This window comes from Tigriopus californicus, chromosome 9 (genome assembly GCF_007210705.1).
Source record: "Tigriopus californicus strain San Diego chromosome 9, Tcal_SD_v2.1, whole genome shotgun sequence".
In the NCBI taxonomy this organism is placed as follows: domain Eukaryota; kingdom Metazoa; phylum Arthropoda; class Copepoda; order Harpacticoida; family Harpacticidae; genus Tigriopus; species Tigriopus californicus.
The window spans coordinates 13,251,909-13,263,741 of NC_081448.1; the positions used below are offsets into that span (position 1 = coordinate 13,251,909).

General features: G+C 45.5%; 1 protein-coding gene across 6 annotated transcripts; it reads right to left on the minus strand.

The window, feature by feature from the left end:
• Nucleotides 1-1,970: 1,970 nt before the first annotated feature.
• On the minus strand, nucleotides 1,971-11,010 carry LOC131886448 (uncharacterized). Of its 6 annotated transcripts, XM_059234790.1 has the most exons (6): nucleotides 10,425-11,010; nucleotides 10,115-10,345; nucleotides 9,971-10,039; nucleotides 5,724-6,264; nucleotides 4,949-5,096; nucleotides 1,971-4,461 (listed from the first exon to the last, which is right to left on the minus strand). In XM_059234790.1, the coding sequence occupies exons 4-6, from the start codon at nucleotides 6,184-6,186 to the stop codon at nucleotides 4,362-4,364; spliced, it is 711 nt and encodes a 236-aa protein (XP_059090773.1). In that variant the 5' UTR covers nucleotides 6,187-6,264; nucleotides 9,971-10,039; nucleotides 10,115-10,345; nucleotides 10,425-11,010; the 3' UTR covers nucleotides 1,971-4,361. The 6 variants fall into 6 exon arrangements, with proteins under 6 accessions (XP_059090773.1, XP_059090777.1, XP_059090775.1 ...); XM_059234794.1 differs by lacking the exons at nucleotides 9,971-10,039; nucleotides 10,115-10,345; XM_059234792.1 differs by lacking the exons at nucleotides 9,971-10,039; nucleotides 10,115-10,345 and having other exon boundaries at nucleotides 10,346-11,010.
• Nucleotides 11,011-11,833: the final 823 nt, after the last annotated feature.

The window sequence follows — 11,833 nt, forward strand, 5'->3', positions numbered from 1 at the left end:
TTTTGAAAATTAAACTATGTCATGGCCGAGTTCGGAGGCCTGGAAAATCTTACTCCTTTCGACCCCAGCACCAACTAATCAAAAGAAAACAAATAATTTATAGACAAACAATAAGAAAGGAACGTCCCACAGCATATCAAAACAGAAAAGAAGATGCTTAGAATTTATAAAGTACCATACCGGCACTCAATTCAATTCAGGCGGCTTTACACTTCGATGGAAAACCAGGATTGAATCCGGTTTGAGGATTGAAGTGGGACTAGTACTGGGGCGAGTCCAGCAGAGTCTTTCACTGTCCTCAATTTGAACTGAAATTGAAACCAACAAAATGGTATTTTTCACAAATCCGAACTTGATAATTTTATAGAGGACTCTGACTCGAGTCGGGACTCGCTCCTCCACTAGTCCTACTTCCATCCTCAAACCGGATTCAATCCTGGTTTTCCATCGTAGTGTAGAGCCGCCCTAACATTCAGAAACTATTCGTAAAATATTGTTTTATTTTATGTTTGAAGTTTTATTCGTAACTTTCCTGTTCAATTCTGTCCCAAGATGCAGCAATTCTTGATACTTTTGTCTCTCGGACCAAAAAAATGAAACGAGAGCCTCTGTGAGTGAGATCTGTGAGATGTTCTGTGAGTTCAACGCTCAGGTGGCCCTTCATGTTTCGATAAACCTGTTTTTTATTCTTCCACGTTTTAGATAATTAATCTCTTATTGCTAAAAGCAAAGAGCGACGTTCTCGAATTTGATTGTTTTAAAGAAAACAAAAAAGTAAAGCGAAATGTAAAGGTATTCATTATAAAGAACCAAAAGTAGAGCTCAAGGTGCGTTTGATTATTTGAAAAGCATAATATGTTTGAGCTGTCCCAAAAGTGTATCTTTCCTTCATATGTAGGACAACTACGTAAAAAATACAAATTATATCAAGTTACAAAACAAAACGATCGGGTCAGGTAAAAACTTTGAAATCCAGCACATTTCTATTTTCACGAATACGATTGTGCTGTAGACGTATCATTGTAATAACATTTTCACCCGTCCACTTACCAGAGAAATATTTACATATTTGCATCCGGTCTGTGCGTCCTCTACCTTTCATTCCTCAAATACTGATGTCACGTGTTGATTAATTGAGCTGCGGATGGTTTTCATTTCCGATTCCAAAGTCGGCAATGCATGCAATCTGAGTTCTTGACCAGAGTCCAGAGTCCTCGCCATGGATTTATTGGTCACTCGTGGAGGATTGTGGTTGTTATCCTCCTTCTCCCTCTCCTTCTCAACGCCCGTCAAAATGACCTACATATGCCCTTGCTTGGAGGCAAGCTGTCGAGTGGTGGTGCTCACATTCTCGATCTTCGTCATGAAGTGCCTAGGACTGAAAGTGGTTTCGGGTCTGCTGGTTCCTGCTGCCCCTGTCTCGTGGTTCAAATCTGCTTGAGAAGGTCTCCGTTCGGCTCGATTCTGGCCTACTCCAAGTGGCAGCAGTACAGCGTTAGTCGGCATTCACTCGAAGCCGGAGGCCAAACCAGGGAGAAGGTCTGGCGACGACTGGCGGCCCTGCCAAACCATAGCACATCCAGAGTTTCCCTTCCATGGCAAATATCCCAGAATCCTTGACCATTAGCCTGTGCAGCGGCAGGTTGGCAAGCAAGCACCATGTTAATGACACCTTCCTTAACCAGGCGCCTGCTGGCCCTGTGGGACCAGGCATGTGAGCATGCGATAGTCAAGATGTATTATCATACCATGCTCGTGTATGTTGATTGAAGCGTGGAGGCCGTCCAAAGCGTCGGACATTTAAGTGGTCGTGGCTCCAAGAATGTTTGCCGAGGAGTGAAAGTTCCAATCCCCTCTTGATCTACTGATTATTTCACGGTTTTGCCAATTTAGCTCATGTGCTGGCTTTGACTGCATTTGCCATTGAGCTGTGGGAAGATAACGATTGGAACATTGACGACATCAGTGGCTAAGACACAAGTAGATTTATTATTATATATAAGAATATATATAGATATAGATATGATTGTATAAAATGTTTCTCCTATGACACAACTAGATGTAACTGTAGATTACACATTAGCATCTGTGCCAAGGTTCAGAGTACAGGCAGAGTCGGCGACGACCCAACAGTTTTGAATGAGTCGACGAGAACTGTCTACTACGGCGAGATTATGTAGTGCTAGTGGACGTGGATGAGCTATGATATCAATAAAATCCCTGGATTATAATACGAGAATACAATAGATGACGTAGGGTAGTAGGTTTCTTCTTGAAATAGTGGACACAACCACTTGGATCAACCAGAGAGCACGAGGTTGGTTGGGTCGGTGCTCGAGGCTTCTCGGCGGGTTTGGAAGCCAGAGATGAAGAAGACATTTTGATTGCTTGAGCAAACACCTCCTTCCAGGTTTCCTCCATGCTTGGAGAGCCTTCGAATGGTGTTGATTTGGGTTCACCCATAGTTTGCTTGTTTTTCGTTCAGAAAGATCCCATTTGGAGTATTTCATAAAGTTGATTCCAAGAAGAACATGATGGAGGATAATAAAGCATTTTTCTTCAGTCAAATTGCAAAAGAAGATTGAAATGGTGATCCACCGACATTGTGGTGGATTCTAAAGAGGAACGAACACTCTCGTCGTCGTTGGAGGAGGGAGAGAGACAGACAGACAGAGTGGGAGACAAGAAAATACTTTCGGGGTTCAGAAAATGATTGTAATGAAAGAGCCAAGCCTTTGTCCACTGTGGAGACCAGAACGAAAGTTGTCTTCTTCACAATCGATTTTGAGAACACAGAAAAAGAGGTTTTTGTCTTGTTGGGTGGAAGTGATTGGTGTTTATGTGTGCGCGTGTTCCACCACAGCCGCCGCCGCCGCCACCTCAACTCCTAAGTTCTCTTGGAATTGGTCGATGATCGAATGGAACGCATCCAAACGATTGGTTTGTCAGCAGCAGCTCATCCTTTCAAGAAGTGATGTCAAATGGTGTTGTTGTTGTATTGCTTTTCGGGTGGGTTCCAAGAGATTCGTTTTAGCACACTACTATCCAATGCTGTTAACATGGCCGCAGTATGAGAAGTTCAGAGACAAGCTGATGTTCATTTGATTATGCCTATTGACTTCCTGACTCTTAGCTCAGAAGTACTTATGTGTATAGTAGAACGGAAAATGGCAATCCCCTGCGGTGGTTCCTTCTTCTTGTTTGGCGTAAGCGCAAGAAGCACCCACTGTCAATGGAGAAACAACCGTGGTCCAAAGGGGACCAAGGGTGGGATCATGAGTTTGCTGACTGCATGTAGATCAATCGGCAGAGACATCATCAAGGTTGGTGGTTGTTGCTGTTATTATTATTGTTGTTGGGGTTGTGTTGGTAGGCGGGGACCGTCTTGCAGAGGAGGGAGCACGAAGTCTGTAGAGATAGATGGACAGAGGGGCAAAGTGGTGGGAGAGAGGGGAAGAGCACGGTGCTTTGTTGACCTGGGCAATGACAGGGAGACGATGATCCTAGACACTAGGGCTTGTCCGGACATTGATTGTGGTTCACTATCCCTGGGAGTAGAAGTAGTAGTAGTAGTGGTAGTAGTAGTAGAGTTGCGGGATATGAGATTGCGTGTGACCTATCAAGTTCCGGCCAAGCCTCTTCACAACGTTCACTGTTAATTGCAGGGGCCTTCATCCACACCTTCACCGACAGTTGGGGCGGACTAGCAGTTTTGTTGGTCGCCCAGGAGAAATGATAATAACCCAAAAGAGGAGTGCTCACACACTTGGAGCAACAAGAAGCAATTAAGAGGGAAGAGATTTGATAGTAATAGTAGCAGTGGTAGTAGTAGAGGTTTGGAGAAAAAGTGTGAATTTCACATACTTTTGAAGTGGCTCAATCCCACATAGGATCAAAATCACAATGCGAAGAGGTGGGAGGATTCAGGTCTTGGTAAAAATGCGATTACACCAAGCCTCCTTGTGACTGCTCTTTCCCGTCTGCCAAAAAACTGAGAACCATGAAAAAGATTTCAGATCTGGCACGAGTAGAGAATTGGCTGTAGACGTGATAAGAGTTGCTGTTGTTGTAGTTGTTGTTTTCGTTCCGTTTCCTTAATATTGTAGCGGGGAGGTACTCGAATGGTGATGGTTAGGAATATTTGATGTAGTACGCTTTTTGTGTTGGTCCTCAACGAAAATCAAAACCGAGCCAGAGGTATGAAAAGTGCTGGGAGCACTATGAATCACACGAGAGACAAGAAATGCACTGAGGGTTTCATTCCACTGGCTGGTCTCTCTCTTCATTTGAGATCTGATTTGAAATTTGTTGGTTTCGTGTTGGTTGATGAATTGGTTCTTTTCCTAAGTCAAAGATGAGACTTAGAACATTTGACCGCACTTCAGCTTGTGGCAGTTCTGCCCGGCCTTGAATTGCGTCATGAACTTCTTGTACTTCGAAGGCACGAGAGGATCAGCCATCCTGGAAACAGAGGGCGAGCAGTTAGCTTATGCAGCTCATACATGAGTACGCGTATATGGGTTCCCAGAGCCTTCATTTCAGATCAGACCACTATTGAATTGAGGGAAGCAAATGCAATTTCAATTTCGATTACTGCTACCACAAAGACATGGCGTCCGGTCCAAGTGTCAAACCTCCCAGTCAGTTAGTAATGCAGAAAAGCGGCTCCAAGAAAGTGAAACTTTCCATTGGTTAGTTCGTTTTTTCCCATGTGAATTGTCACGACCACAAGACAGTCTCTTTCAAATCACCAATCGGGTGCTTTTTTGCCTTGTCATGACGTCCTAATAGTATGAGGACATCGCCTTGAAAAGGTAGCATTTGGCCTAAATGGCAACCATATGTTGCTGTTCTCTCATCAAAAGAGACAAAACTTTCGAGTCCCTCTGACGGATTGAACTTTCTGGACAATGATCATGGGAGGAGAAAAGAAATGCGTGTCACTTACTTGGTGATGGCGCTGTCTCGAAGTCCAGCATCGTTGGCGAGACCACCGATCTCACAAGCAATTCGCTCCATACACTCTTCGCTCTCAACCACGGCCATGTAGATGGAATTGACACGCTCAACAACATCGTTCAAAGGATTACCAGCAGCTGAAATGTTTGGGTGTAATTGGTTAGATTGGAATATCTAAGGCTCACGTGTGAGCCAGTCTGTACTCTTAAAGGATGTGGAGTAAAGAACAGCCTTGGGACAATTCTTCCCTCCATTTAGGTGGATTTAAGATTGCAACTCCTTTGAAAGTACTTTCTTTGTTCAACACGACAAACAAACAATTGCAAATGCAAATGATTTGTGGGAGTTCAAACATCAAAGACGAGGCAAGAACGACTTCAGTCATGCATTTAATGGCGTGTCATTGACTCTTTGACAAGAGGCTCCTTCATTTATGGTAATGACCTTTTCGTTCGACTGAGCTTGCTTGCTCTCGCTTGCCTCGTCCCGATATCTCGAAAACCTTGACCCCATCACCATGAACATGAACACGAAGGAACGAGTGTGAAAATATGTAGATATATGGACAATGGAAGAAAGAGCTGGGAAAGCGCAAGATTTCGAGTGAGTGAATTTTTGATTGGTGGGATATGGAATGTGTTCTTGTGTTAAGAAGGTATTGGGATCGTGGAGGCAACCACAGTTACTCTCGTACGATTTCCAATGGGTTATAGCTCTGATGAGCTCTGTTATATTTGTGACGTGTGTTGGTGTTGTGTACATACCATCCTCAACATCACGCCTTTTGCGGCCGCCGTTGCCAACAGCGACAGAGGTGATTGTGGGGAAAAGAAGGGAGAGTCCGAAGACAATGAGAATGGGGATAATGACTGCGGAGATATCGAATTTGCCGCCCTCTTCCTCATAACCCACATCATAACCGCCATATCCCGAGGGTTGAGAGTAACTTTGGGAAGAACCGTATCCAGCAGAAGGCTGCTCATATCCTCCGGAGGGTTGAGCATATCCAGTTGAAGGAGCGGAATAGCCTTGGGCAGGTTGGGAGTAGCCTGAGGACTCAGCAGGAGCAGCAGAGGCATGTCCATGGGCATGTCCACCACCACTACCACCGCCACTGGAGCCGTGAGCGTGAGCGTGTCCTCCGCCGCCACCGGTGTCTCGTCGAACAAGATCTGCGCCTGAAGCGGCACTAGCCATGACCAATCCAACTGCGATACTCTTGTACATGGTTTTATGTGAAATGTGCCGTGTTTTCAGTGTGTGAATGAAGTGCGTGGTGTGCAAGGATTGTGCAAGTTGCTAAAGCTGTAAGAGATAGGAATATGTGTTGAGAAAGCGTGTTAGGGGTTCAAACTCACCTCCGCCTTCATCAGCATCTCGACGTTTGCGCACAGTTGCCAGGGACACGTAGGTGGGGAAAAGGAGGGACAAGCCCAACATGGCCAGGATTGGGATCAGAATAGCTGTGAGGTCAAAGCCCTTCTGTTCCTCACCGTAGCCAGTGGCCTGGTAGGAGGACTCAGGTGTGCCATAAGATTGGGCAGGGGCACTATAAGAGGTCTCAGGGGCGCCATAAGAAGGAGCAGGGGCACTGTACGACTGGGCAGGGGGAGAATAAGATTGAGGGGCGGGAGCGCTATAGGAGGGAGCAGCTTGCGGAGATCCATAGCCACCACCAGCGGAAGAGGCTACTGGAGCAGCGGCCCCACTAGAGCCGTGGCTGTGGCTGTGACCACCGCCATCTCTGTTCACGCTGGGATAACTATTGGTATCTCTGACTTGGATGGAGTGTCCCTGAACAACTGCTCCGCTGGCGAGGGCAGCAGCACAAACTAACTTGGAAAGCATACTGTTGACTGATTTTTAGAATGGGTCTGCAAACAAGCCGAGTGGAAGAAGAAGGCAAAATGAGTACGAGTATCTCTAAAAACCTTAATGCTAAGTGTGAGTGGGTGGGGGACGGCACAAAAACCTCTAACGGATGCTACTGGCATTCTGCTTGTTCTCTTACCTGCCGCAGCATCAGAATCAAGATCTCGCTTCCTCCTCACTGTACTCAAGGAAACGTAGGTGGGGAAGAGTAGGGAAAGGCCAGTCAGCACGAGAAGGCCGATAATTAAAGGGGTCAGATCGGGGAGGGACGATTCGGTTTCGTAGCCGTAGCCAGTGGTGGCACCGTAGCCGGTGCCGCCACCGAACGACCCTGATTGTTGTGAGTAACCCGGTGAGGAGGATTGTGAGTATCCTGAAGCGATGTTGCTCGATTGTTGCCCACCATGACTGTGCCCGCCATGTGTTCCCACACTCCCTCCAGAAGTGTCGCGCTTCTGAATGAGGGATATGGAATGGGCGGTGTTAAAGGCAGCTAACCCCACTATAGCTGCGGTGGTAGTAGCAGTTCTGATCATTTTGCGAGAAGGGTGGGTGTTTAACTTGTGGAGGGAGACTGAAAAAAGATTGCACTTGAACAACCCGCATTGGTTAGCTCGACGTGAGTCTCCGTCGACGGTCAGTCAGTTAATGGAATCGCTGCATTTAACATGCCTTTAGGGCCAAGTGAAATCCGGAGTGTGCATATCCGGTTCATCTTAAAAAAAGTAGCCAGCCAATGACAGCAATTGCTTCACCAGATAAAAGAGCTAAAATGCTAAGATGCAGAAGAACAACGAGCAAGAAAGAAGATGGTTCAGCAATCAGGGCCGATATTTTCTTCAAGTTGAAATGTTGAAAAGGTAACAGACTGAGGATAATATCGAAGAAAATGGGACAAGGATAACACAGTCATGATTGATGCAGGACCACAACACAGGACAAACACAGAGAACAAGCAAACATGTAAACTATTAGACAAAAAAAGAACTGGAATGGCTAAATCGTAGCGGTAATAATCTATGGGCCGACTCGGAACAAATTGAATTAAGACATGATCAAAAAAGATAACAAATTAGGACAACAGCCTGCCATGTGAGGTCATTCACATCCAGATGCGTTATTCAAGTTTCACCAGACCTCTTGCAACCAGTTTTCCAATCTCTCTTTCTTGTTCACTTTGACCTGGTCTCAAAAGTCTAAGCAGTTTTTTTAAGATGCGTGTCAACGCTAAAGAAGAAGTCTCGACTCAGGTGAGGTGATTCACCTTCCTTTTCGAGAGGCTCTTTTATAAAGAGCAAAGCCACCCAAGAAATTGAAACCCCCAATCCAAAAAGAGGGTATCAACGTTACTGTTGATGGTAGACGCCCAGACTCCAATGATTTAACATCTTGGCCTGATGTGGTTTGGGTAGTGTTGGACATGTATGTCAACGGAAATGAAAACAGGGCTGGACAAACCATTGGTGTCTCAAATGAATTTCAGAATGTCGGCAATAAGCTATGAAGTGATTCATGACAAGTTGTGTTGCAATGAATGGAAAGTTTGTTCACCGGGGCGTGAACCGATGAATACCAACAAGGGACAGATGTAATAACATTCTGCGTATATACTGAATACTCGGTTACTTACAGTTCCAGATTGCTTCACGACTTGTCGCATTCTATCAACCAAGCGGAACACGTTTCTTTTCGAGTCCAATTGAGAAAAGAAACCCTACCATGAAAGCTAAACCTGCAATCGTACTCAACTACGGCCACTAAATAATATAAGTTCCAATAGACAAGATCCTAAACTTCCAACTTGGATCAAGACAAGTGACAACTTTAAAGTAAGGAGAGTGGAGTGTACGAACCAACAATTCAGATCCACTGGTTGGACTGGGATGTGAAGGGTCAGAGTCACTGTGTTCAACTAGACACTCACTGTCCTTTCCTAAGGAATCACGAGGAGGATCTGAAGCCAAAATCCAATGGCTTTTCCGGGGAAATGAGGCTGGCTTCAGATTCTACCGACGCTACGGAACCTATCCTGGATTAGCAGCCAGCGCACGCCTGCATGGCCAAGGAGTCGCCGATCAACCAACGTCAAAGCATGTGTCGAGAAATTCTTTTTTTCCTCGAGCCCGTCGTTGCGGCCGTTGTGTGGCCTAGGTACTTATGGTACGTGCGTGCGTGTGGAGAAAACCACACATGACAGTCTAGGCAGTGGCTGCTGGGTTGGTTCTGCTTAGAATATTATGATAACTGTTCTGCTCTCTAACCTGCTAACCAAAGAAAGAATCGTTCAAGACGTTGCTGCTGCGGATGGATCGTCTGCAGACTGAGAAGTGGCCACGATGGCGTGAGAGACGGTGACTGACTTGGTTGGCTAGTCCATCCAGGAATTGCCGTCACTCCGACCGAGGAGGTGGTTTTTAGTGGATGAAGGCCGCCAATGCTCGCCTTGAATGCCCAAGACATATTTTCGGAGTACACGTAAAAGGTGCCGACGGCAGGGAAATCTTGCCCCTTGATCGCCCCTACTTTTGGGAACCAGCTCCCGACCACTTTTACCGCTGCTACTTCCCCCCCTTATACCAGGACCTCTACTCCTCTACTCTTACCTCCGCCACCGCTCGAGGATCGTGCTGAGTTGAACCTAACTTGACACAGATCTTCTGGGATCATGCCTTGGCCTATTCCATTACACTCGGAGGGAACGAGGTCCTGTTGGCTAAGAATGGATTCAGGTCAGACAAGAGGGTGGCATTTGAATACATACCCGCTAGCCTGTTTTACCTTTCCGAAGGGCTACCAGCTAACTTAACACACTCGGTTGGTATCTCGTCGTCTTGGAAAAGACATCCGAGGCTACTAGACAGAGCCAAATATGAATTGTGGGAGTGCAATCCTGCGGATACTTTTTCCATGCTGGAGTCGAATGGTGTTGCGCCAGACTCTGTTGTACCAAGATGAACCAATTAATTGTTCAACACACTGAAGGGTGTGTTCTACATACATAACACTATCGATCCTTGATTTTAAGAAAGCTGGCAAAGATTTGTGCAATAGGGCAAATCGGCTACTTTTGCCATGATCGTAAAAGGGCAAGCTTAGTGAAAGCGAAAGCGACTTTCAATCGTTACGTGATACGACTCACCAACGCTTCCGTATCTTGGAAGGATCCTATCCGGGCACTGGAAAATGGAACCAAGGAAAACGCCTACCCCTGTTTTGAAACAACAAAGATGGATCAACGAATTCTGTTTTTTTTGAGACATTCAAACTTGATTCACGCCCTTACGGCCTTTGATAAAACGGCTTTTAAATCCGGTTTGAGAATTAAAGCGGCCAATAAAGAGAGATTGAGATCTTGGTTCCAAGAGGATCTGTGATAGGAACCGATAGGTTTGAACGCACTTTTGTGAAGCACAATCGACCTTTATGGCCTTTGGTCTTCAGCCGAAGGCTGGATGAATGATTGGCTGGATGGCTGTTGTTATATTTATAGCACTGCTTTCAGAGACAACATTACCTGCAAGAGAGAAGTTGCTGCACTCACTAACACTTTTTTGTGACTAGTCAATGGAAGGAATCAGTATTAGGATTTATACCTCGTCTCCGTGGCTCCCTCGCCAATTCTTTGACCACAAATCCAGAGGGCGACACCATGATCTCAATGTGTACGGGCACCCTCACTTACTCACACAGACACACACACGCATGCACACGTCCGTGGTACAATCTCGTTTCCCGGCATCTTGAAACACGTGGTTGTTCAAGTTGTCCTAAACCATTCAGGGCCGGCATCATGCAAACAAGCCAGAGAATCTCTCAGCAAATTCCATCATCCAAGGCACCTCCACCTCCTCCTCCTTTGCCCTCTTCTTGAACGTGCTCCATTGGGCTTGACAGATCTGACAAGGTGGAGGAAGTGGCTGACTGGCTTTTTGGATCGAACTTCTGCACGCTCAATGGTGGGGGCCACGTCTGTCTTCATTCTTAGACTTGTCATATGGCAACCAGTTGGTGCCTTACCTTCTGTTAATCGTGCATCTTACCCAATCCTTTTGGTACCTGCGAGGACACCGTGCTTTCAGGAAAATCAAGACATGTCCCAATTGGTCCAACTTTCAGCAAGCCAGGGGAGGCAACAACAGTCACTGACAGACATGACAAATGGCTTTGAAGGTCTATTTAGGAGTAGGTGATCGTTTAGTCTAAGTAAGGTGCAAACGCTGAGAGAATTTTGGGAAGTTTGATAACGTTAGCAAGATCAGCTCAATAATGCTTTGCTTTCTTCGGCTGGATACTTGGCGCTAACATGTTTTTGATGATAAGGAACTTGGTAAGACTTTAATACACCTATTTGCTTGGCAGCATACTACGCATTCTGTTACTACATTGTTGCCTCTAAAACGTACGCCATAATACAGGTTGATGGTGATTTATGGGGAAGGGTAGATGGATGATAGCCAGTAAGTAAATTATGGCATTTTTCCTGAACATAAGACTTCGGACCGCAAATCAGACATGTACAGTGGTGCGCAGAAATTGCATGAAGTAAGGCGAATGACGAAAGCACAACCTCATATTTCCGATACATGTCCAAAGGGATCATTTGGTCGTCTCTGACGGAGAATGTAACTTAAGTGTCGTTTGGGTCAACATTCCACAATGACCAGCAAATTCCGTAATTTTTGCAAAATTGCGTCGAAATTCCAAAAATCTACTAAAGTACAAAGATATTGCAATTCACGTTTGCATGGTTGGGTTTTCTATTTCTATGCTGTACACATCAAGCCTGTTGGCGTCATTCTACTTTACTTACTTTGTGTTGGTTTGCAATTTTTCCCAAGTCCAGCGATGCATGACATCTTGACATATTCTTTTTTGAGGAAATGCATGACAAGTAATCAAGGTTGTTTTGTTATTGCAAACATAGAGGATCTTTTGAACTTTTAATCATGGCAAAAAGCGGTGTTCAATCGGCAAATTGCAGAAACTTTCGTTGAATAATGCG

Coding starts and splice junctions, on each gene's coding strand:
- LOC131886448 (XM_059234789.1), bottom strand. CDS start 6,807: ATGCTTTCCAAGTTAGTTTGTGCTGCTGCCCTCGCCAGCGGAGCAGTT. Junction 5,097..6,317: donor AGATGCTGATGAAGGCGGAG/GTGAGTTTGAAC, acceptor CAAACATTTCAG/CTGCTGGTAATCCTTTGAAC. Junction 4,462..4,948: donor CGAGACAGCGCCATCACCAA/GTAAGTGACACG, acceptor CTCTGTTTCCAG/GATGGCTGATCCTCTCGTGC.